This window comes from Belonocnema kinseyi, chromosome 2, assembly GCF_010883055.1.
Source record: "Belonocnema kinseyi isolate 2016_QV_RU_SX_M_011 chromosome 2, B_treatae_v1, whole genome shotgun sequence".
Taxonomy (NCBI): domain Eukaryota; kingdom Metazoa; phylum Arthropoda; class Insecta; order Hymenoptera; family Cynipidae; genus Belonocnema; species Belonocnema kinseyi.
In genome coordinates this window covers 180,276,375-180,301,937 of record NC_046658.1, presented here as the reverse complement: position 1 = coordinate 180,301,937, position 25,563 = coordinate 180,276,375, and the positions used below count along the sequence as shown (strand labels likewise).

At 25.7% G+C, this 25,563-nt stretch overlaps 2 protein-coding genes across 5 annotated transcripts in view; both read left to right on the top strand.

Moving 5' to 3' along the window:
- The window catches only part of LOC117167626 (putative RNA-binding protein EEED8.10), a 13,745-nt gene extending 4,948 nt beyond the window's left edge, over positions 1-8,797 (top strand). For 3 of the 4 annotated variants that reach the window (XM_033352698.1, XM_033352697.1, XM_033352700.1), the window contains 3 exons: positions 2,415-2,911; positions 5,706-5,973; positions 8,272-8,797. In XM_033352698.1, coding sequence (XP_033208589.1) covers positions 2,415-2,911; positions 5,706-5,973; positions 8,272-8,657 — 1,151 coding nt within the window. In that variant the 3' untranslated portion in view covers positions 8,658-8,797. The remainder of the gene's footprint in view (positions 1-2,414; positions 2,912-5,705; positions 5,974-8,271) is intronic. The other variant, XM_033352699.1, reaches the window with a different exon arrangement.
- A 5,353-nt stretch (positions 8,798-14,150) lies between these two features.
- On the top strand, positions 14,151-24,471 carry LOC117167629. The gene is made up of 5 exons (XM_033352704.1): positions 14,151-14,274; positions 17,671-18,094; positions 19,813-20,010; positions 20,220-20,276; positions 22,867-24,471. Exons 2-5 carry the CDS (start codon positions 17,702-17,704, stop codon positions 22,942-22,944), a joined length of 726 nt encoding a protein of 241 aa, XP_033208595.1. The 5' UTR covers positions 14,151-14,274; positions 17,671-17,701; the 3' UTR covers positions 22,945-24,471.
- Positions 24,472-25,563: the final 1,092 nt, after the last annotated feature.

Sequence of the window (25,563 nt, the reverse complement as noted above, 5' to 3'; positions counted from 1 at the left end):
TTTCAGTGAAGTTTCTACCAAAATGCAGTACCTAAACGTACTTTATTGCACTCTAATACATGTCCCGAAGTTTCAGCTCGATATTTTACTTACAAAAAAAGTACTTAGATTCAAAAAAAACATTCAGTGAACTGAAAAACTGTGGTCGGTAATATAGGTATTTAGCTGTGTCACATGCCCTTAAGTAAATTTAGAAGAATTTAAGTGAATTCCAAAGAATTGAAAAGAATTTACGACAAATTAATATAAATTCAGGGTGAATTTCAAATTAATTGAAATGAATTGCAATAAATGGAAAAAAATCCAAAATATTTAATTAGTGTGTCAGTAAAGCATGAGTGAATTTAGAAGAATTCAAGAGCACTCGAAAGAATTCAATAAAACTGATACGAAGCCAAGGGGAATTTAAACGAATTCAGGATAAATTAATAAAAATTCACAGCGAATTCAAAACAATTGAATTAAATGTAAAAGAATTCAAAACAATGAAATTAAAAATCAAAAGAATTAAAAAAATTCAATTTATTTCAGTGAAATTCGTTGAAATCCATAAAAATTAAGGAAGTATTGTTAAGAAATTGAATTACAATTTAAAAAATTTGATATTATAAAAATATTCATTCAAATCATCTAGTTTCAAGCGAATTTCGATCATTTGAAGGAAATTCCAAAGAAATCAAGACGATTTAAAAAGTAAAGTTAAACGAATTATAGGGAACTAAACAAAATTTGATAATTTAATAATTTGAGGGAATGTAACAACACTTTTAAAATTCATAAAAATTTTTCTGAATTCAAATAATAAATAGGAGTCACTACTAATCTAATAAAATTTAAAAGAATTCGCGGTGAACTTATAAGTAATCTGGGTAAATTAAAAAAAATTTAATCCAGAATGAATCCATTAACTTCCGTGGATTTGAAAGGAATTTCAAAATATGCAAGGTTAATTGAAAAGAATTAAAAGGCCATTCAAAATAATTTTAAAAAATGAAAAAGAATTCATAGGAATTAGAAATAATTCAAAGGAATTAAAAAATGCAAATTTAAAATAATTTAAAAAATGAAAAAAAATTCATTGGAATTAAAATTAATTCAATTATTTAGAAAATACGAAGGGATACAAAAAATTTAATACAGAAAGAATCCATTAACTCAAGCGGATTTGAAAGGAATTTCAAAATATGTAAGGTTAATTGAAATGAATTCAAAGGCAATTAAGAATCATTTAAAAAAATGAAAAAGTTTTTAGAGGAATTAGAAATAATTCAAAGGAATTAAAAAATGCAAATTCAAACAAATGAAAAAGAATTCATTGCAATTAAAATTAATTCAATTATTTAAAAAATGCAAAGGAATTCAAAAGAATTCTAAGCGATTAAAAATAATTTAATAATTCAACGGAACTAAAAAGAATTCAAAGGAATATATCTTTAAAAAGTGATAAAGTAACTGACAAAAGCGAGAATACTTTTTCTAGTTAATTATGGCGAAAAATAAAGTTTAAATACTTTTTAAAACGAATGAAATGGAAGCTATTAAAAATTTTTAATTATAATATTTTAGATTAAATGCAGCTTGAATGTGAAATTAACAATATAAAATTTTTATAAACTGCTTATTTTATTTTATAAATTGTATTATTAATTAATAGTTCAAAGATTCAGATTAATTTGTAAAAATATCAATTCACTTTATTTTTAATACTCTAACTGGAAGAATAAATCTATAAATTTATTAAGTTAAAAAATTAGATATTTTTGGATCAAATTTAATCTAGAAAAATAAAAGATTGGGGAAATAAACATTTTTCTTAACTAAACAACTGTTTAATTATAAGCTAAATTGTTTAAATTTAGAGTTGTTTAAAAACAATAATTGTTCAATTTTCATTCATACATCAATTTTTTTTTATTTTGTGATATTTTTAACTACTCACTTAAAATAATTTTTCAAATTAAAAAATAATTCAAAATCTCTGCAGGAATAAAAAAAATAAAATTTAGTTTCTTAAAACCTTTAAAAATCCTTAAAAACTTGAAATTTATATTTCAAAATCTTTCTAAATATAAAATTACTAAATTTTTTTTTTAACTACTAAATGGCTTTTAAAAAGATTAGAATTTTTCCCAAAATTTTTTTGAAATGCTTCAAAGTTCACGAAATTGTCTTAAAATACCCAATCACTACAACTGGTGCTCATTTAACGCAGAATTTAATAAGATTTCCAATGATATAAAAATATTTATTTATGTTCATTCTAGAGGGTGATATAAACTTTAAAAGTCAAAGCTAATTTTTAATAGGTAACCCGGTCAGCCGTCCGATACTATCCATCGGTAGCGTATAAATCCAGATTTGAAAATTGCTGTTTTTAATTTAAAGTTTTTGTAATTTACCAAATTTTTCTATAGTATCAAGGCAATTTCGTTCAGCAAGTTTTAAATCCTGGAGCAATGTTAAATCACTAAAAAATTCATGTTTCAAATCCGAAACCACCATAAACAGTGCCTCAAATTTTAATAAAGTCCTACGAAGATGCGGCCGATACATAAAACGAATTAAACTCAATTCCGATAATAATGAATACAATGAACAGTCACTATTCATGTTGCCAATTTACTGCCAAAAACTTCGCTCCCTCCATGCATTTTCCCTGCCATCTTCGAGTGCACTCAGAATTTTGGCATTTCGCTGTCAAAACATAACTAGCATCGAACTTTCTCTGGAAAATCGTGATAAGGAAGCTGACGAAGATTTTTCTCAATTATTTGCCCTCAACAAAAAACTAAAACATATTGACATTTGTCATGGTGTAATAAGTGGAGCCTGTCTTTTACATTTGCCACCTAAGTCGATCGAGTCGATCGTTTTGGATAAATGCTTGTCATCTGCTCGTTACTTATCAGAAGCAAGTACCTATTTCTATTTATTAAAAAAAATTCGTTCGAATGGGGATATAAAATATTTTTTAGTATAGACTCAACTCCCGATATACGAGCCGCATGAATCATGTCTGTTGGATTTGGACGCATGATGCAACCTGATGCAACTAACGAGCTGAAGGCGCGACGCTCGAGCGGTTCGTCACAATTAGCTCCGCAGATCCTCTCAGCACGAAACTGCGGAGGCCAGTTTGAGGAATATCATAAATCGGGGGTTTCCTATATCGAAAGTTGAGCGTAATAATCAATTTAGAATTTTTTTATTTGTCTTTTTTGTAATTTAAAGCCTATTTTAGGAAATTGCAGGCTTCAAAAGCTAAAATGTTCTCGAAACAGAAAAACAGGTCTATTTTTCGTAAAAATAAGGGAATAACAGGGAAATAAATTCCTTCTCAAAAAATTAATAACGATACTGAATTCCATATTTCAAGTAAAAATATAATAAATTTTTAAAAATTACATTTTAAATAAAAAAGATTTACTTTCTACCAAAGAAGTTAAATTTTCTACCAAATGGTACAATTTTTAAACAAGAAAGATTAAACTTGAACAAAAAACAGTTGAATATTTTATGAGATAGTTGAATTCTCCACCAAGAACTTTTCTACCAAAAAAGAATTATTTTCAATCCAAAAGAACGAATTTTCTATCTTAAAAGACGAATTTTTAAGAAAGCCGTTGAAACTTCAACCATAAAAATTGATATTAAACAAAAAACAGCTCAATTAAAAAAAAATTAACAGCATAGTGGACATTTTAACTAAATAGCAGATATTTAAAGAAAGTTAAATTTTCGAAGAAAAAAGATTACTTTGAAAAAAAAGATGAATCCTCAAAAAATTAATTAAATTAAGAACAAAATAGTTGAATTTTTAATCAAATAGTAGATATTTCAAAAGAAAACTTAAATTTTCTATCAAAAAGGATTACTTTCTCAAAAATAGTTTAATTTTCAACAAAGTAATTGAATTTTTGACAAAATAGTTCAATTTTTAATTAATAAGTTCAATTTTTAATAAAACAGTTATATTTTCCAGTAAAAAAAACTACTTTGTAACAAAATAGCTAAATTTTTCACAAAATAATGAATGCTTAACAAAGCAGTTGAATTTTTAACCAAATAATTCATACTTTATACAAAAAAGTGGAATTTTGAACAATAAAGATTATTTGTCAACAAAATAGTTAATTTCTCAACTATAGAATTAACGTTTCATGATAATGGTTAAATTTTAAACCAAATTATTTAATGTTGAACGAAAAAAAATTCCTTCATTTTTATCCTTCAAAGATGTATTTCCAACCAAATAGTTAAATTCATATAAAAAATGATCAAATTTGAACCAATAAATGGAATACGTAAATTCACTATTGCAAAAATTAATTTTCAAACAAATATAGCAAATTTTAAAAACAATATTTTAACTTTTATTAAAATAGGTAAATTTCTTACCAAATAGTGGATATTTTACGAAAAAAAACTTAATTTTTGAATAAAAGAGATTCTTTTTTACCAAATTAGTTGAACTTTCACCAAAATAGGTCAATTTTCTACAAAAAACATGAATTTCGAACAAAATAGTCAAATTAAAAAAAAACTATCTTTTTCACAAAATAATAAATCTTTAACAAAACAGTGGAATTTTTAAAATTATTTTTGATATTTCGAGAAAAAGTTAAATCTTGAACAAGAAAAGTTTTTTTAAACCAAATAGTTAATTTTCTACATAATAATTAATATTTCAGCGAAATAGTTCAATTTTTTACCAAATGGTAGATATTTGAACAAAAAAGTTGAAGTTTGAACAAGAAAGATTATTTTTAAGAACAAAGTTAAATTTGAAAAAAAAAATAATTTTTTTAAACACTAGTTGAATTTTTAATCAAATAATTGAATTTTCAAATAGTTGAGTTTCTAACTGAACAGTAGATACTTTAAAAAAAATTTCGAATGAAAAAAAAACTCAAATTAAGTTACTTAAATATTAAAATTATTTCTTGAAAATAAATAATGGTTTAAAAAAAAAGAAAATTAAAAAAATATATTTAAATTATTAACAAAATAGTACAATTTCTAACCAAACATTCAATATTTTAGCAAAAAAGATTACTTGTTAAGAATGAAATTGAATTTTAAAGAAAATAATCAAATTGTTAACAAAATAGTTAAACTGGCAACCAAATAGTGGAATTCTCAAGAAAAAGTTAAATCTTTGACCAAAAAAGATGACTATTTAACAAAATAGTTCTATTTTTAAAATAATAATTAAATTTTTAACAGAATAGTAGAATTTTTAACCTAATAGTTAAATTAGCAAGTAATTAGATGCATAAAAAACTTAAAAATATAAATTTTCAGTTAAGAAAATTAATGTTTGCCAAAAGAAACGAATTTTTACAAAAAAATTTTACTCTCCACTAATAAAATAATTTGTTAATAAATTATTTCAACTTTTAACGAAGTAGTTGAATTTTGGATAAAAAAAACCAAATTTACGCAAAATATTAAAATTTTCGACAAAGTAATTAAATTTTCCATCAAACGATGGAACTTTGAGCTAAAAGAGATGAATTCTGAACACCCTGAATTCTGGATTATCTTATTGGGTTCTATTGATTCAGTTTACAATTAGGCGAATAAAAAGAAAAAAGAGAAGTTTCTTGAATATCGGGGAACAAAGAGAAATGTTTCCAAAAGGGTAAAAGAAGGGAAACAGTGTGAAGTCCGAAATTTTTCTATCAATTATTAAAATTTTGCAGGCAGTTAAGAATTTTCGAAAATTGTACGAGCTTAATTTGAGTGACTGTGATATTACTGGTCTTATACCAGCTCTCGGATCTTGTGCCAAGACTTTGAAGGTCCTTTTCTTTCAAAATTGCATTTTGAAGGCGAGACATGAAGCAGAAGATATTAAGCTTTTGATAAATCTCAAGGAATTGTGGCTTTTATTGAACCACTGGGTCACGGATGCATTTCTAGCGCACGTGGGTCAAAACTGCAATTCAATTTCTTCCGTCTGCATCATTGGTAAATACAAAAAAGTTCAAATTTTTTTTGAAACTATTCCATCCATGAAAAATCTCTTATTTAATATACAAACAATATTTATTTTAATTTACAATACTTTTGTGATTAAATAGTTATTATATTATATTCCAATGATAATTTTTTTATTGTTTGTCAATTATTACAATGTTGTAATTACTAGATTAATTAAATTTAATATATTTATTATAAGGGAGAAATGTAACCTTTTTTTTGAACTTTTGAAAAATTCTAATTTTCATTTAGATATTTAATTTATAAGTTTTCTTAAAATGATTGTTTATAAAAAATGTCGGAAAATACCGAAAAGAGCTTTAACTTATAATGCTTACCAGACAACTGCGTTTTGTCCACCCACGCACTCTGAAAGCAAAAGGGACATTTTTTTAAATTTAAAATTTCATCTAAACATCCGGTTCTCAGATTTTATTTTACCACTCGTATTTGATGGCCGTCAATAGAAAACAAAGTTTTAACTAACTGTCCTTATCAGACAACTATGTTTTGTCCATCTATCTCTGAAAAAGCTATAGGAGAATTTAAAAGAATATCTCATTTTTAAGTAAACACCCTATTCTTGGATTTTCTTGTAATAATTACTTATACTCGATGATGAGCAATACCAAAAAAGAGGTTTCAATTATTATCCTTATCAGACCACTGCGTTTTATCTAACCACGCCCACTGAAAAATATAGGAACATTTTTGAAACATTTTAATTTCGATTTAAATTCCCGGCTTTCAGATTTTCTGTCCATCATTACCTGTAATCGATGTCAGAAAAGACCAAAAAGAGTTTCAACTTAATATTCTCATCCGACAACTGACGTTTATTCACTGACGCACACTGAATGCTAGAGGAAAATTGGCAAAAAATTATAATTTTTATTTAAACATTTCTTCCTCAAATTTTATTTGAAAAATTACGTGTACTTAAAGTCAGACAATAGATGAAAAAGTTTTAACTCAATAATCACATACGACAACTGCCCTTTGTCCACCTACGAAATCTGAAAGCTACAGTAACAATTTTGAACAATTTGAATTTTCATTGAAGCGGGGAATTCTGAAATTTTCTTTAAATAATTACTTTAACTTCATGTCATATAATACCAGAAATAGTTTTAAGTCAATATCCTCATTGGACAACTGCGTTTTGTCTACTCACGCACTCTCAAAGTTACAGAAACACTGTTGAAAAAATTATTATTTTCATTTAAACGTCCAATTCTAAGTACTCTTTGAATAATTGCTTATAATCGATGTCGAAAAATAAGAAAAGAGTTTTAACTTAATATTTTCATCAGGCAGTTGCGTTTTCTCTACCCACTTAATCTGAAAGTGACAGGAGTATTATGGAAAAATTCTATTATTTAATTTAACACCCGATTCTGGGAATTTGATTCACCAATTACTTGTACTTGACGTCAGTCAATAGAAAAAAAAGATTCAACTAAATATCCTTATCGGTGAACTGTGTTTCGTCCACCCGTACACTTTGAAAGCTGTAGGAAAACTTAAAACAAAACATAATTTTCATTTAAACTCCTGGTTCTCGAGTTTTCTTTCGCTAGGTACTCATAGTCAATGTTGGACAATACCAAAAAGAGCTTTAACTTATTATCCTTGTCAGACAACTGCGTTTTGTCTACCCATAAAGTAAAAAAATTCAGGAAAGTTCTTCAGTCACATTTATTTGTTCTTAGAAAACAGATAAGAATTTTTTATCAGAGTCAAACCATGTAGTATTTTCTGAAAGCGAGAAAAACATTCAGTAATTCGTAACAGATGTCCTTTGGAGCTTTAAAAAAAGAGTCTTTGTTTCTTCAGTTTGTTGAATTTCTCGGATAAGGAAATTAAGTTGAAATAAAAGTTATTATTTTTCGATAGTTTTCCTATAGCATTTAGAGTGCGCGGTTGGACAAAATACAGTTGTCCGTTAAGGATGTTAAGTTAAAACTCTGTTTGATATTGTTCGGCAACGACCCTGATTAATTAGTGAAAAATAATCCGAAAGTAGAGAGTTTAGACAAAAGTTAGAATCTTGTTTCTTATAATAAATATATTTATATTTACTATTATAGTAATTATGACACAATAGAGCTAAGACCATGTAATCTATTAATTTCTCGTTAACCAAGCAATGCAAAAATTGACTCAAATAATTTAAAAAATTGTATTTTCACTTATAAACGTAGCGCACTTCAGTTACATATGAAATTCTTATTTTTTAGTTTAGTTTATCAATTACTTTCTAGATAAATAATCATTATTCCTCAGGTTTGAATTTAGTGACAGACGTGGGACTTTCCAGTATCGCTCCATTACCAAAACTTGAGTGGTTGAATATTACGCTGGAGATTACAGGTTCCGGATTAGTGAAAATGCACAATTTACGATATCTGGAAATTTTTACAGAAAATACTTTAACTGAAGATGCATTATGCAAAGTAATTCAAAATGCTCAAAGTTTAGACACTATCAAAACTAATGATGAAATCTACACTCGAAACAACTGTAAAGTAATAGAAGTTGCAGTAGAAGTCACTAAAGCGAGAAAAAATGGTTTAATATTGCACATTATTTTCCAAAATACTTCCGAGAGAGACAAGGTGGAACATTTAAAGGGGATTTCACCGAACCTTGTATTCGATCTCATAATTTGAGTTAAAGAATTTATAAAAAGCCACTAACATCCTGAATATTGATAGAATTATAAACAAAGTATAAAATTTTATAATTGCAAAAAGGTTTTCTAAACAATATTTCTCAAAATATTCATTCGCTGAATTTATTTCCGTAACGAAAAATATTTTTTAATTCATATTTATATTAAACTATATTTTTTATGTAACCTTTTTTAATGCAATATAACGTTTTTTTTATGTAATTAGACTTATTTTGATAATTATTTAGGTTTGAAAAAATCTGTCAACGTTTTGTATTATGTATTCCAATGTACACTTTCAAAAGGAAATATTAGGCAAAATCAAGAGCTAATTGAATATTGTTCTAAATTAATTTCTAATGGAGGAATGTCATTGTACTGTAAATAAAGAGTGAAATGTACATGTGATACTACTGAAAATTGTTTTCTTCAATATTATTTATTTATGATTTACAGAAAAATAAAATTTATATATTAAAAGGAAATATTTCAATTATCTAAAAAGATTGAAAAACTAATTTCTGAACATTTTTTCTTTCCTGAAGTTTCAAAACCTTAAAATTTGTTTCTTAAGATTTCGAAAAAAGGCTTTTTAAGAATTATGAAAGGTTTCAAGGGAGTAAAAAAATTCTTAAGATTCCTGTGATCATTTTAATTATTTTTTATTTAGTGAATTTCATTTTTAAAGAATATTTAAACAGATTTCAAAACACTTACAATGATGTTCTAGAAGCTCATTTTAAAACAAAACTTTCAATTTTTCAAAATTACAACATTAAAAAAATCTAGTAATTTGAGGAAATATTTGAAATTTTTAAAAGTTTTAAAAAATAATTCAAAACTTTATTTTGTTTCAAAAAAATTTGAAACAAAATGTCAATATTTGGAGATTTTAATCAAGACATTCAGAAGCTTTTTAAGATTTTAAGAGAATAAACCAAATTATCTTAAGATTCCTATAGGGAAATTTTAAGCCATTTATTAAGATAAAACATTACTCTAAAAGAATATTCAAAAAAGTTTCAAAACATTGTAAAATATTCTAAGAAATTTAGAAAAAGAATCCTGAAGATACTAAGGAAATGTTTATAATTTTGTAGAATTATAAAAAAATTTAGGAAAAATTCAAATCAAGTTTAAAGACATTTAGGAACTAAAAAAAATTAAATAACCTAATCTTTGCGAAAATTAAAAAAATTGTTTAAAAAAATGTAGATTCTGGAAGATTTAAAAACAGTATTTCAAAGCTTTTTAAAAATTACAAATTTTTTCGAAAGGATTGAAAAATATTCTTAAGATTTCCGGTGAAATTTCAAACTTTTTTTGGTTTCAAAAATGAATTTTAGGTCGAAACTGCAAAAGATATTAAAATATTTCAAATTATTTCTTAAAATTTCAAAAAAGAATGCTAAAGATTTTAAATCAGAATTTGCTACAAATTTTAGTGAAAATTCAAATTATTTTAAAATGTTTTCGGAACATTTAGAAGTTCTGAACAGATTAAACAAAAATTGAAACCAAAACTGAATTTGGGAAGATAAATACAAATTATGTAAGTTTTATGTGATTTGAAAACTTTACATTTGTTTTCAAAAATCATGAAAATTTGTCAACTTTAAGAATTTTTATTTATCCTTTCTTACAAATTTAAATTTTGCCATTGTTAATCTTCAAAATGCATACCTTTAAAATATGAATGTTAATTAATATCTTTTTTTTTAATGCAAGCATTTCCATTTTGAATTCTTCAAGCTTTTATAAAATTTAAATTTAAAATATTTAAAATTAAACAAATTTACATTTGCCCGTGCATAATTTTTACTTATAGGTAAACACGATTATACAATGTTAGGATTTTAAATTAATAATATTCAAAACTACCTAAGTTGGCTAAGATAAAATATTACCTATATGTAAAATGAAAGTTACAGATCACTGAAAGCCGTAAATTACACTTTAAATTAAAATGAACACAAAATTAAAATTAAATTTAAAAATAAAATTAAAATTACAATTAAATATAAAATTAAAATTAAAATTAAATTATATGAAAGCCGAGGTAACTGATTTAAGATTTATTTTGATTTATGATTGTTAATTAAATTTTAATGCATTTGAAATTTAAGCAAATGTTTTAATATGATAATAATATTTGAAGCCAATTTTTTTAAATTTGCAAAATTGTTTTAAGAATTTACGTAAACTTCGAGTGGATTTAAAAATTATTTGTAACGTTCAAAACTTTTCATAAGGATTGAAAAATAATTTAGAATTCGAGAAGAATTTTAATGATTTTTTGGATTGAAAAAATAAGTTCGAAAGCAAATTTGAAAATATTTTTAAACTCCAATTTTTCGAAACTTCGACTCCAAAATGTTTTGAAAATTCTACAATGTTAGATATTTTATATTGTCGGAAATTTTTGTTCGAAAATTTTCCAGTTTGGATATTTTTAATTTTCGGCAATTATCTAGTCTCGAGAATATTCTTTTTCAAATATTTCCTTTTTCGATAATTTCCCACGGTCGCAAAAAATTTAATTTGATAAAATACTTTCAGAAAAATAATTTTCCTCCTCATATCGAATAATTACTTGAAACTTTTTACATCAACCATTTTTTTTTACTATAAAAATCCTCTTTTATTGAAATGCTCAAGGGGGGAGGGGGGTCAGTAAGTATAACGTTACAGGCTTAGATATTAATTTAGTAAGCTTCCTGACAATAAATTTAAAAGAATTAATCTTTATTATTTAATAATTTAATTATGAAACCATTTAAATTTTTTTTTAAATTTCTTACATTTTTTTTAATAATTATTTTTTTACTTCGGTCTTTTTTCTTTGTTTTTTAGAAACTTACCCTTCTTCTCGTCTTTCGCTTAAATGCGAAATAAATTAATAGAATCCATTATTTTTTTGTTGAATGCAACTATTTTATTAAAAAGTATAGCTACAACTCTGGTTAAAAACTTAACTATTACATTTTAAGAAAATTTAAACCTTCAGGGTCAAAAAATCCTCTTTTGGTTTGAACTGTTTTGGTTAAAATTCCTATCTTGCAAAATTCATAATTTTACTTGAAGATTGATATTTTTTGTTGAAAATTCCTTTCTTTGTATTTTTTTGCCAAGAATTAACTTTTTCAACTAAAAATGAAATCTTATTGATAGTTGGAAATGGATATTTTCTATGAAAAATTGATCTTTTCGAGACGAAAATTCATATATTTCATTAAAAACTCGTCTTTTTTGGTCGAAAATTAATCTTTTTGATTAACAATTCATCTTTTATAGTTAAGAATACAACTCTTTAGTTTGATTTAAACTGTATCAATAAAAAATAAACTATTATTACGAAAACTAATTTTTTTGGTTACAAATTGAACTTTTTGGTTAATTATTCATCTTTTTTATTTAAATATTTAATTAATTTGGTTGTAAAATTTAACTTATTGGTGTAAAATTAACTTTTTCATTAAGAAATCATATTTTGGGTAAAAAATGCAACACTTTTTTAGATAATTTGACCTTTTGGCATTAAAATTCAATAATTGTGTAGCAAATTAATGAATTTCGTTGAATATTCATGTTATTTGTTACAATATTATTATTTTTACTAAAAATTCATTTTTTTGGTTAACATTTTAACCAGTTTGTTGAAAATTCATATCTCTTCAAGATTCACTTCCTTGTTTGAAAATTAAACTATTCCATTTTTATAAATTTAATCTTCTGGATTTAAAATTAGTCTTTTATGGTCGAAAAGTAATTTTCTTAGTTGAAAACTGATCCTTTTTGGTTAAAAATGTAACTGTTGGTGTCTAAATTAATCAGTTTTGGTTGAGGATTCAATAGTTTGGTAGATAAGTAAACTGTTCGGTACATAAATTACATTTTTGTTAAAATCTCATAGTTTTGGGTTAAATTTAACTGGAAACATATTTTTGTTTAAAAAATAAATGAATTTTATGAACATTTAACGTTTTGGTCAAAAAATGAATATTGGAAAATTTAACTATGCTTTGAAAATTTAACTATACGGTTAAAAATTCATCTTTTTAGTTGAAGATTCAATAAATTTTTTGCAAGTTAAGCTGCCTTGTTGAAAATTCATATTTTTTAAGACTCACCTCTTTGGTTTCAAATGCAACTTTTTTGTAGAAAATTCGTTTTTTTTTCTTAAAAATTTATAACGCATGATTTGGAAATTAAACTATTTGGTAGAAAATTAACAACATTATAGACGTTTTCTAAATCAAAATTTTTTTTTAAAGTTGAAATGATGTATAGAAATAAATAAAATGATATTTTGAAACAACACTGAATGCTTTTTAAATATTTTTTTTAGTCACACAAATATTAATTAATATTGGATACATTTTCTGAAATGCTTCCAAGTTTTAAAATATTTAAAATATATTGAAAAACTGTCAAATTCCTAAAAATATTTTTAGTTGACTTTAACTTTTCTTACAATTTTGAAAAATGATTCAAAATGTAAAAAATCCCCATAAAATCTTGCAAATTTTTCTTTGAAATTTAAAAAAATGTGTTTATTCAGTTGAAAACTTTCAAAATTCTTTCAAAACTTCTAAAGTTTTGATTTGAAAACTTTAAACAAAATCTGCATTTTTAAAATCTTTTACAGTTTAAAATTATTTTTCAATTTCTGTAAATCTCCTAAATATTTCTTGAACTTACACGATTTTTTATTTTTTAATATTACCAAATTGAAACATTGAGCTCTAAAATCTTCTACTCTTTTTCAAAATTGAAGGAAATTATTTGGAAATGTTTTTAAAACTTTAGCAATTTTCTCTTAAAATTCATTTTTAAAAACCAAAAATCATAAAAAATGTTCCCATAAATCTCAAAGAAAATTCTTTTCTAATCCTTTCAAAGTTTTTGAATCTTCTAATGTTTCCATATTTTTTTCCACGCATTTTAAAAACTTTGAACTTGAAATTGTTTTTTTTTAATTAAACCTAAACCATTACAAAATTTACCAGAAATTTTTCAAAACATTTATTTTAAAATCTTTCAAAATTATTAAAAAGCTAAATAATTAATGAGTAACTCCCATAATTTAATGTTTCTCATCTCTTTGAAAATGTAAAAAAGTTGAGAAGTTATAGTGTGGTAGCGGAATGTTAAGAACGGAATTATTTCTCAATATTAAACAATCATTTACAATTTAAATGTTCTCTTTTATGAATAATGTTTAGACACATTTAGATATTTTTGAGATATTTATTGATATCGGTCTTTTTAGGCAATTAAAAATGTTAAGTACTCGAGTAAGAATACCCGCCCCCCCCCCCCAACATAAAATTTTTTGGGCTGCCTTACTTTTTAAAGGATGGGAGAGGGGGAGAAAAGACTATATTTTCAAATTAGTCAGGGGGGGGAGGCACAAAAGGCCTAAAATTTTTAACGTAATAATCGTGCCGATTTAAAATGATCAGTTTTATCGCTGCGTGGCGCTGGTTGTGGAAATACACAGCCAGTTCGAGTTTGTAATAAAATTTAGAATTTGTCGTGTACCGTGCTAGCTTCCGTTAACACCTTCGGATTTACACGCCTGTTAAGGATTTAAAAACGACCAAATTGTCAAAGTAAGTACTGAATCAGATTTTTTTAAATAGTCATTAAATCAAATTAATAATATTATTGCATCCTCAACAAATGAGTAGTTAATTACAAAAATTCAGTTTGCATATTAAATTCAACCGGATAAGGAAAAAAATGTATTTTTTATAAAAGAACGTGGCTACAGAAACCGAAATTTCTGTACGAATAGCCAGATTTTTTCTGTACAAAAAAGGTGATATTTGTACCGAAATTTCGTTACAATTAGCCACATAATTTTGAGAATAAAAAATATTTCCTTTTGCTTCATGTGTGAAATAATAAATTAAATATTAAATTAATTAAAAATTATTTTATTCGAATCTAAATAATACTTTTAATTTGAAAAACATTTTCTCGTAACGGTATTTTGTGTAGGAACTTTGTTGTGTTTACTTTATTTTGTATGTTTACGTCCTGTGAATTCTGTTTTGATAATATTAGGTTGCATTATTATAATATTTATTGGATAAGATTTTTTCTTTTTAATAATTTTTAATAAACATTTGGATTATTCACTGATTTTTGTGAGTTTTTAAAGTGAAAAACTACTTGCGAATTAATTGTCACAAATTTTGAAGGTCGCAGAATTATTTTAAACTGAGAGCAAATCAGAGAAGAATTGTTGAGAGAGACCGAGAGGAGCTCTTCGATTTGTTGATAACGCTCGCGATTATGATATGCAAATGATAACGCAGTGATGGCAAAGATAGTGGAAGCCAAAAATTTTAATTTATTTGCTGCAAGGTCACGCTATCTAAACAAACCATCAAAAGTCAAATTAATACATTAATTCAAATCCTTTTCACACAGCTTGTTACTTATTTAGTCATAATTGATAAATAAAAACATTTTCTTTCCATAGATTTGGATTCTGTGTTACTGGATTCCGTGCAAGACTCACACAAATCAGACCGGATAAAAAAACCCCGAAAAAGAAAATGTTAGAAATATAAAAATCCCGACTTGGAAAATTCTTGAATAATCAAATTCACAAACAATTTATAATATTAACAAATGTTTTAATTACTGACAAAAAATTGCCGGTGCAACTGAAAAATCTCAATTAATAAAATTCCTGACTTGGAAAATTCCAGAATAATAAAATTCCTAAATGATAAAATTTCAGAATAGTAAACATTCCGGACATTATTATATTTCCGGAATATAAAAATCCCTAATTGAAATATTTCCGACAGAAATTTGCCGGTGCGGTTAAAAACAACGAAAAAAAATTCTCTAAAAAGAAAATATTTCAAATGGAAAATTGTTGAAATATAAAAATCGCAACTTGAAAAATTCTAGATTAATGAAATTTCCGAACAGTTTATAATATTAGCAAATTTTTAGATTTCTGAATGATAAAATTTCCGAATAATGGAAAATTGCAGAACAGTTTAAAATATTAACTAATTGGTAAATTCCCGACAGAAAATTGGAAAATTTCAAAATATTAGAACTAGAAAACTCCCGAATCAAAATTATTTATGGTCCTTTGTGAGTTGAATATTATTTACTTATCAAAAATAAAACAATCAAATTGTGTTTACAAAGAAAATTTTTAATCTTTAAACCTGCATAAAGTTATTGCGTGAATTTAAAATAGCAATGGTTGAAAAATTATATTGCTGAATGCAAAATTTTGTTTGAAAATGTAAATAGTATTTTTTTAAAGTACAAAAAATGTTCTTGAATATCATCTTGGTAATATAAAAAAAAGAATCTTCGAGATTAATCAGTGTTAATTTTTTTGTTATTTTTCAGGAATTTTCCAATTCGGAAATTTTACAGCATTAGGGAATTTTATTTTTCGGAAATTTATGATTCTGGAATTTTCCAGTTTCGGAAATTTTCCAGTTCCCGGAATTTTATTTTTCGAGATTTTTCAGTCGTCCCCGGGAATTTTCAAAATCAGGATTTTTCTGTCTTGGAAATTTTATATTTCCGGAAATTCGACAGTTTAAGAAATTTTTTTCTCGGGATTTTACAGTTGTCTCGAAAAATTTTAGAATATAATCTTCCTGAAATTGTACATTTCACGAAAAAAAAGGATTCAAAATGGAAAAATCCGGAAATTATAAAATTGCCGAAATATAAAAATGCCGAATTTAAAAATTCCCGAATAATAAAATTCTCTAACATTTTGTAATATTGCAGAATTTGAAAATTTCAGAATAATAACATTTCTCGAATAATAAAATTCGCGATGGAAAATTACCGAGAAAAAAATATCAAACACTCGAATTCCTAAAGCTAGAAAATTCTTAAATTGAATCAATTAAAAAATTATTTTTAATCAATATTATTTATTTATCAAACACGAAATAGTAAAAAAATAAAAAAAGAGATTTTTTTAATGTTGAAAAAATTTCTCAAGGCAGTTTTTTCTTAACGTAAATAATATTGTTTTATTAAAAATGCTATCATAAAATATTTTATAAAAAAAACTTTATTGAATGTTCAGTGTATTTTTTTTTCAAATTATTGTTTCAATTTTAATTACGAATGATTCAAAAAATATTTCTCAATGCAAATGAACAATGTAATAAAAAAGTTTCGTAAATGTTTGGGTATCGAAAGTTTTTAATATTCAAATACAAATATTGCATTTTATTTTTTATTATTTATTTTAATATTGAACATTTTCTTAATTGTTCTGAATCCGAAATCTTACTATGCCGGCAATTTTGTTTCGAGGATTTTCGAATTCACTAATATTAAAAACTTTTGGGACTGTATGAGAATTTTTTATGGATTTTAAATATCAAACGAATAGTGGAAGTACGGTATTAAAATATTCCGCACGCGGCAGATTACATTTTGTTAACGAGAAAAATAATCCATCACTTTTAAAAAATTGTATGTATCATAAAAAAAACCCTTGCGTCATTCATATTAAATTTAGTGGAATTTTTTCACTATACAGTGAACTCTCACTCATTTCAAGCATCAATTATTCCAAGGCTCACTTATTTGAAGTTTTTCCCCCTCGGGCCGCTGTATGGTCTCGCCCGCGTCAATGGCTGACCAAATAAAAAGAGGTCTGAAGAGCGGTAAGCCCTCGTTTGGTTCAAGGACGCACGCATGCTTACAGCGCGCGTATCGAGTCAAGACAGCGACAGCCAATGAACGCCGCTTGACAAAATCACCGCACGACTCGATGTAGAGGTGGGGATCCCTCCAGCCTTGGAATATCTGAATGTCTACGTTTCTCGACCCTTGGAATAAGTGAGAGTTCGCTGTAATTAGAATAACTTCTTAAAAGTGTATGAAATGTGCTGAAATTATGTAAGATTTTCTGTGAAAGCTAAAAATTTATCCTGTTTCTTTCCTGGCAGATAAACTGATTCTTCCCTTTAAAGAAATGCTACTGATTTTTTCAGAAAAGGAAAAAAGAAACAAGCAGTAGGAAAAATGGCACTCTCATTCGTAATGGCAGTGACCAATTTTGACAGCAGAACAATGAATGTAATAAGAAGGCGTCTTCAACTGATTGATTTCGGAAGGTTTAACTTTTTGAATTTGGAACCACCCATATCTCCAACCTTGAGTGAAGTTCCTAGTGGATATGGCAGCCTCGATTCGCCTGCTATTTCAACATCTACAAATTCACCCAAAGAGTCACCAAGTGGGTCACTAAAAGGGTCACCTAAAAGGTTGCCAAAAGGATCACCAAAAGGATCACAAAAAGGGTCGCCAAAAGAGGCAAAAGAGTCATCAGAAGACGATCCAGAGGACTCTCCGGAAGACTCTCTTGGTTCTGGAACTACTAGTTTAATCTCAACAATGCATAAGGATATTTCACAGGTATAAACTGTATTTTTCAATAAATAATTCTTTATGCATCTGTCTTAATAATTAAAAACCTATGATAAGAATTGTATTTGATGCACGGTCACCTGTTTTGATTTTTACTTCCTAATTGAAATGAATACGCGCGCATGCGAGCGATTTTTTTTCTCACGCCATTATAAAATTAAAATATAAAATTAATATTAACAAACATTTTTGGTAGTTCATTTTATCTATTATTAAGAATAATAGAAAAGCAATAAGAACAATTTTTCTCATAATTGATGGAAATTAATTATCTAACTTTAGGATTAATATATATAATTGTTTTTACAATTTCTAGACAATGAAACCGTAACTAATTTCATCAGAAAAACCAATTTCTGAAAAAAATGGTAAATCTTTGTCAAAACCTAATGTTTTAAATTAAAAATACCGATTTTATATGAAACACGTTAATGTATTAATTAATTATTAATCAATTAGTAAATGTCAGTTTTTGCGTGAAAAGCTAATATTATACAAAATCGTTGAAAGATTCTAAATATTATTCCTATCATAAGGATTTTCACTTAAAAATAATAATTTCTTGTCAAAAACGTCTTCAAAATCTAATTTTTTAAATGAAAAATATCAATTTTCAACAAAAACACTTAAATAATCCAAAATTGTTATAAGATTTTAAATCTTGTTCAAATTATAAGGATTTTTGTTTAATACCAATTTTTGGCGTAAGACGCTAACATAACTACAATTGAAACAATATCAACTATTATATTGTTCTTTGTGAATTTATCTATTTTTGTTGAATATTCATGTATTTTGTTAAAAATTCAACCTTTTTATTTGGTTAAAAAATAAATTTTGGGAGAAAAAAAGGTTTCCTTTATGAATCAGAAGAAAGAAACTTTTGTCTTATATTTTTATTCCGAATTAAAAGATTTTTAATTTTTAATATTTTCATTAATTTATAAAGTAGAACATTTTGGTAGGTAGTTCGTTTCTGAATTGGAAGAGGGACTTTTTGAATTTAAAGTGCTTTGATTAATATTTTAATTAAATTTAAGAGTCAGGTTTTCTTCAGATATTTTTCACTGGATAAAAAGGAGAAATTGTTTAATTCTAATCTTTTTCTCTTTCGCAAGAGAGAAATTTTTATTTTAAACATTTTTATTTAATTAGGGGGGAGGACGTTTTGATATTGAATTAGTTTTATGAATTGCAAAGGGCATTTTTGTTTTCAATTTATTTTTATATTGAAAGTGTGTTATTTTTTTTCTTTTAAATTTTTATTGATTTGTAAGAAAAAAACTATCGGTGATTAATATTTTTCCTAAATTACAAGAGGGATTTTTTTTATATTTTGAACAATTTGGTTAATACTTTAAATGAGTTGAAGTGTGTGTGTGGGAGGGGGGGGGGGATTCTGCAGTTTTCACATTTTTCTGATGATAAAAAAGGGGGAATTTTTATTTCCAATTTTGTTCTAAATTGGAAGAGGGGCATTATGTATTCTCAACATTTTTATTAGATTGGAAGAAAGAAAATTTCTTTCTTACGCATCTCTAAAATGAAAGGTGGATTTTTTAAACATTTGCAGTGAGTTACACAAGCTAAAATTTTGAATTTTTAACGTTAGGCTTGGGATGAAAGGGGAAATTTTTTTTCTTCATTTTGTTGTTGAAATTTTTTATTTGATATTTTGATAATAATAAAATTGAATCTATTTTTAGGAAAGCCCACCTCTACGTGTAATGCACGAGGGTCGAGATATTTTAAATTTGGGTGCAAATCTCAGAGAACCAACCTGGCACAATTGGAATCCAAGAAACCATAAATATGATGAAGAGAAAGAAGGGTTGAAAAGAAATTCTGTATATTTCCGCCTGAATTCCAAAGGCGAAGAGGCTCTCACAGAAGATTATCCAGTCGTAAGTTAAACAATCATAAGAAATTTTCACTTATAATTTTGAGAAAAAATCATAAAAGCGAAAAAAGCAATATTTCATTAAAAAAAATCTTATAGTCTTCTTTCTTTCAAGAATTTACTTTCAATTTTGTTCCCTAATTTTTTTTTTGACAAAACTTCATAAATTAATTTATTAAATTTATTCAAATCTCATTTCCCTTTCTTTCACAGAATTTTTGCCCACACACGGGGTGTGAATTTACACAGCCATCACACTTCCTCTTCCCGGTAAGCATATCGGCACAGAAGATATTTTAATTTTAATTTAGTCTTTGAAAAATATTTTAAAACTACAGAAGCTTTAATTAAGTTCTAATACGTGTTTCGTATTTTACTGTTTTTCTTTATTTTTCAGAATTTTTTTTTTTGAAATTTTCTTCTCAAATTCTTACCAGAATATCTATTTTTATGAACTTTTACGCAGACAAAATTTATAAATTAAAATTGAAAAATCAACATTAATACGCAATTTTTGTATTTCATGGTATCTATTGTCTCAACTGATAAAAAAATCAAGGCAAAAACTTTTTGTAATTGATAAAAATTCATACCTAATTTTAAAATTCATGTATAATATTTCTGTACAACACATGAGCAATCAAATATTGCAACTTTTTCCGAAATACCAAATTTAAAATAAAAGACACTAATATAAACTTTTTTTCAAAATTGTAAGTTTCATTTTGGAAGAACAAAGGATTTTTGTTTCAAATACCCAATTTCCGGAAAAAGGATTAAAATACCCTTTTATTTTTCAAATAGTATACACATTCTTTGAATTGTAATTATTTTTTATTAACAAAAGCAAATTTACAAGAAAAAAACTAACATAAAAAATTGCTTAAGCTTATAAATATTTTTTAAAAACGAATGTTTTTGTTGAAAATAACCGATTTCGGGTGAAAAATGTTAACATAACCTAAAATTGTTCAAAATCTTTAAAATTCAATGATTTTTTTATTCAATTCCCGATTGTTTGTCATAAAACCCTCAAAAAAGGTGAATTTACATTATCATAATTTGAAGAACAATAATAATTATTTGAAAAACTTTGTTTTTTGACAATACTAATTTTGAGTAAAAAACTAAAGAAACATAAAAACATGGTTTAAGATAGTAAATCTTCTTTCAAATCTAATATTTTATATGTAAATTAATTGATTGCCGGTGGAAAAGGTCAACTTAATCAATTTTTTTTTCGAAATCTTCAATCTTTTTTTAAGTCTATACCGATATTTGATGAAAACATCAAACATAACCTAAAAATTGTGAATGAAAATTTTACTGTGTAAAATGCTAAAACATAACCTGAAATTGTAGAAAAGTTGTAAATCTGGTTTAAAACATAATTTTCTTGACTAAAAAACCAATTTTGTTCAAAAAACTCTTAAATAATCAAAAATTGCTAAATCTTTATCAATCTTGTTTAAATGGTAATAGTTTTCGACTGAAAATGCCAATTTTTGATGTCAAACGCCGAATAAAACCTAAAACCCTCCAAAATTTATGAATCGCAAATATCCTAAAATATTTTATTTTCAACCACAAAACTATTTACTTCAGCTCTTTCCAGCCCTAAAAAGCCACCCTTAGCGTAAAGTCTTCCTGCCCAGCTCTCCCGAGAAAAAAAATTACCCCTGAATGTAAAGTCCCCCTATTCAACTTTCCCTAGCCCCAAAAAGGACCCAAAGGGGTAATATTACCTTTCAATCCTTAACAGCTTCCAAAATTATCCTTAGTTATAACATTTTCTTGTCAAAATCTCTTGATCTTCCAAAATCACCCATAAGTATAAAATCTAATTTTCCAGCACCCCTTGGCCCCAAACACTACCCCCCAATATAAAAATTCTTCATATAACCTTCCCAACAACGAAAATCATCCCTTACTGTAAATTCCCTTCTGTACAGCCCAAAAAATAACCCCTAAGTACCTTAAAATTAATAATCCCCTTGTATAGCTCCCCCCAGTCTCAAAAATTGCCCCGTCCAGTTCTCCCTAGCCCTTAAATCACCCCTAAGAATAAAATATGCTAGCTAAACACTCCCCAGCACCACAAATTACCCCTAAGTGTAAGAATCCTTTTTCCAGCCCCCCCACTACTCAAAAAGTAATCCCTAAATATAAATATGCTTGTTTAGCGTTCCCCAGTTCTAAAAATTACCCCAATGGATACAAGTCCCTGCTGTGGTTCTTCCTAGCCGAAAAAGGACCCCTAGGTCCCTTTAAATCAAGAATCCTATTGTCTAGCCCTCCCCAGTCCCAAAAATCACCCCTGTCCAGTCTTCCCAGTCTAAAATCATCCGTGAGTGTAGAATATTTTGAACAGCTTCATATATTACCTTTACGTATAATATTCCCTTCTACAACTCCTGCCAGCCACTAAAATCATCCCTAAGTATAAAATTTACTTTTTCAGCACCCCCTAGACCCAAAAATTACCCCTAAGTATTAAAATTCGTTCTTTGGCCCCCCTCGGCCCCCAAAATCACAGAGTTGTTCTGTAATGTTAAAAAGAAATTTCAAGTTGTCATGTCATCCCTGAACATAAGCCCACATAAAAAATTTATAAAAGTTTTTAAAACCTGGATTTTTAGCTTCATCTATTAATTAACCCGGGTTTTTGATCATAATAGTTTTGAGAAATTAATCGATAATGGCGCCATGTACTAGACTTAATAATTGGATTTTTGAATAAGTACATTTTTCCTTTACATAAGTTCCCTAATTTTTATAAAATCAAAATATTAAATAATAAAGTGGTACTATTAAAATAAATAAATTAAATTTAATTATATCTAATTTTTCTTTTTCGCAGGATACATGTATGTGCTGTAAGCCTTCAGCAATCCTTCCTCTTTTTGGTAAGCACGTCACCATAAAAGCGACTCAATAATGACGATAAATTCGTCGATTTTTATTCTGTGATAGACAAGCGGCAGCCGACTGAAACGGATCTCTCGTTATTTATAAAAAAAATTATTTTTAGAAAAAACTCGTATTATCGCAAATATTTTTAAATACTAGAAAAAAATTTTAAAAGAAAAGCACTAAGAATCTCGAAAGTTGTGATAGAATTACGAGAAGTCGGTAACGGGCCGCAATGATCGGAATTTTTAACTCGTCTACGTAAATTTACGCATAAAATATATATTTAAGTAATTTTTGATAAAATCGGAAATGTATTTCCGATAAGAAGTACGAAATATAGATTTCACAAAATAATTGAATCACTTTTTAAAATATTTACTGCAACATTTTTATATTTATACGTACTGTCTCGAACTTTTTTTTGTCGTGTAATTTTTTATTTGGAAACGATTATATTTTTAATCTATTTTCGTATTGTTTACGTTAAATAAGTAAATCAGGAAAAAATCAGTTGATTTTAGTGACCAGTGATATATTCGTCATTCCCTCTTTTGCATTTTCCAATTTTGAAATATTTTAAAACAAATGGTTGCAAAACAATAAATTATTTTCAAATCCAGGTTATTTATTCAGTTTATTTCAAAGAATATATAACTGCATTTTTCCTGATTGAAATCATGTGATTGTCGATTTTTAAAATATTTTGTGACTAACGTAGTACTTGCGTTTACAAAAAATTTTCGGTATAATTATTAAAAGCAGATGAGATTATGTATAAGATATACATATCTTATTTTAGAAGAAGATAACTCTACTTAAGTAAACTATTCCACTATAACTAATAAGTTTGTAGATATTATATTCGCTGACAATTTTTTATAAAAGATAATTTAGAAATAATTTTATAGAATTAAATGGATAGAGTAGAATAATCTCATCTGAATTGTCAACTAAGTCACTTTGAGATACTACAAATAAGCAAAAGACTATAAATTTTATTATACACCTCGGTCACAAACTACTGTTTAATTCAGTCATTATAACTCTATTTGTACTTATATGATAATAAAAAACAATTGTCAAAAAAGCGAACTTTTGTCGCAGCGTAAAATTTGGGGCAAAGTATCTCAAGTACCATATTATTTTTTAAATTAAAATCAGTTTAATTTCACTGGAAATCAGCGACGTTTTTATGACTACCTTAATCATTAAAAATTTACTGACGAATCAATTAATATTTATTGAAATTTCATTTATTTACTTGTTTTTCTAAATACTGAAACTACTTGAATTCTAATAAATCTTCACTGATTTATCAGTGAGAATTTAGTGATCGAGGTAGCCAGAAATAGGTCGCATATTCTATGTGAAATTTAATTGATTTAAATTAAAAAGTATAATTTACAAAACTTGGTTGAAGTAGGAATTTTATTGTATTAAATGTCGACCAGTGTGCAAGTTCTTGATACAGGTTGTTTATAGTTTACTGTAAGAATACTCATAATCAATAGTGACAATTTGTTTATATAAAATAAATGAAAGATTTACATTATTTGACTGAATTTTTATTTATTTTAAATGTATGATTGTTTAAGGAATTGAAAACTAGTTATTTAAAAGCCAATAATAATTATTTTATTCCAGGCTGGTTATTTGAAAGTTTTGTTCTTTAAAGTTTGATACAAATCTTGAAAGTCTAATTTTTTTATAATAAAAAAATTTAATTATTTTTTAAAATTTTTCTTGATATTTTTCGTGTTTTATTATTTAAATTACTGGGTAGAATTTTTGAGAAGTTGAGATCAACTTAATTTTTTGCTCCTTTATTTTTTTTAATTATTTTATTATTTAAGGGTTAATTCCAAAAAGTTGTAAAAGTTCAACTATTATTTTTTTAATGATTTAAAGTTGAACTCTATTAAATTTTTAATTTCTTCAAGTCGGAAGATTTAGAATTGGAAAGTCCTGATTTTTAAACTTCAAAATCATAAACATTTTTTAATTTTTATTTAAAATTTTTTTAATTTGTGTTGTTTTCATTTTATATAAATGTTCAAAATCGAACTATTAAAAAAAATTAATTACATTATTTTTAATTATTCACATCAAAACTTAAGTCTTTAAATAAAATTATGAAGAATTAAATAATTCTCCATTACAAATATTAAAAATTGAACTAAGTATTCCCAAAAAAGTTAAAAACTACATAATTTAAAAGCAGTGAATATTCCAAATTAACAAATTTTGAAATATTCCTAAAAAATTAAAGAATTTTAAGCTAAAAATCATTAAAATTATTAAAATATAATTATAAAAAATTATAAATCTTAATTATATTATAAATTAAATTATAAATCTTAAAAATAGTTGGATATTATTTAGAGAATTCACAATAAAAAATTAAACAATTTTCAAGTTTTACAATAAAAAATTATTTAATTATGATGATTTTAATAAAAATTTCTTCAGGTTGGAATATTTAGAATTATAATCTCCTGACTTTTGATTTTTAAAATCATCCAAATCTAAGAATTTTTATTTAAATATGTTAAAAATTGTAGAGTTTTTAATTTCCTACAAATTATTCTAATTTCTGAAAAAATAGTTAAATTTTGTACTGAAAAATATCAATTTTGTACTCAAA

Bases quoted from the DNA above. Each gene is read 5' to 3' on its own strand.
- LOC117167629 (XM_033352704.1), top strand. From the start codon at position 17,702: ATGGCACTCTCATTCGTAATGGCAGTGACCAATTTTGACAGCAGAACA. The intron at 18,095-19,812 runs GTATAAACTGTA...ATCTATTTTTAG, and splicing joins TGCATAAGGATATTTCACAG to GAAAGCCCACCTCTACGTGT. The intron at 20,011-20,219 runs GTAAGTTAAACA...TTTCTTTCACAG, and splicing joins TCACAGAAGATTATCCAGTC to AATTTTTGCCCACACACGGG.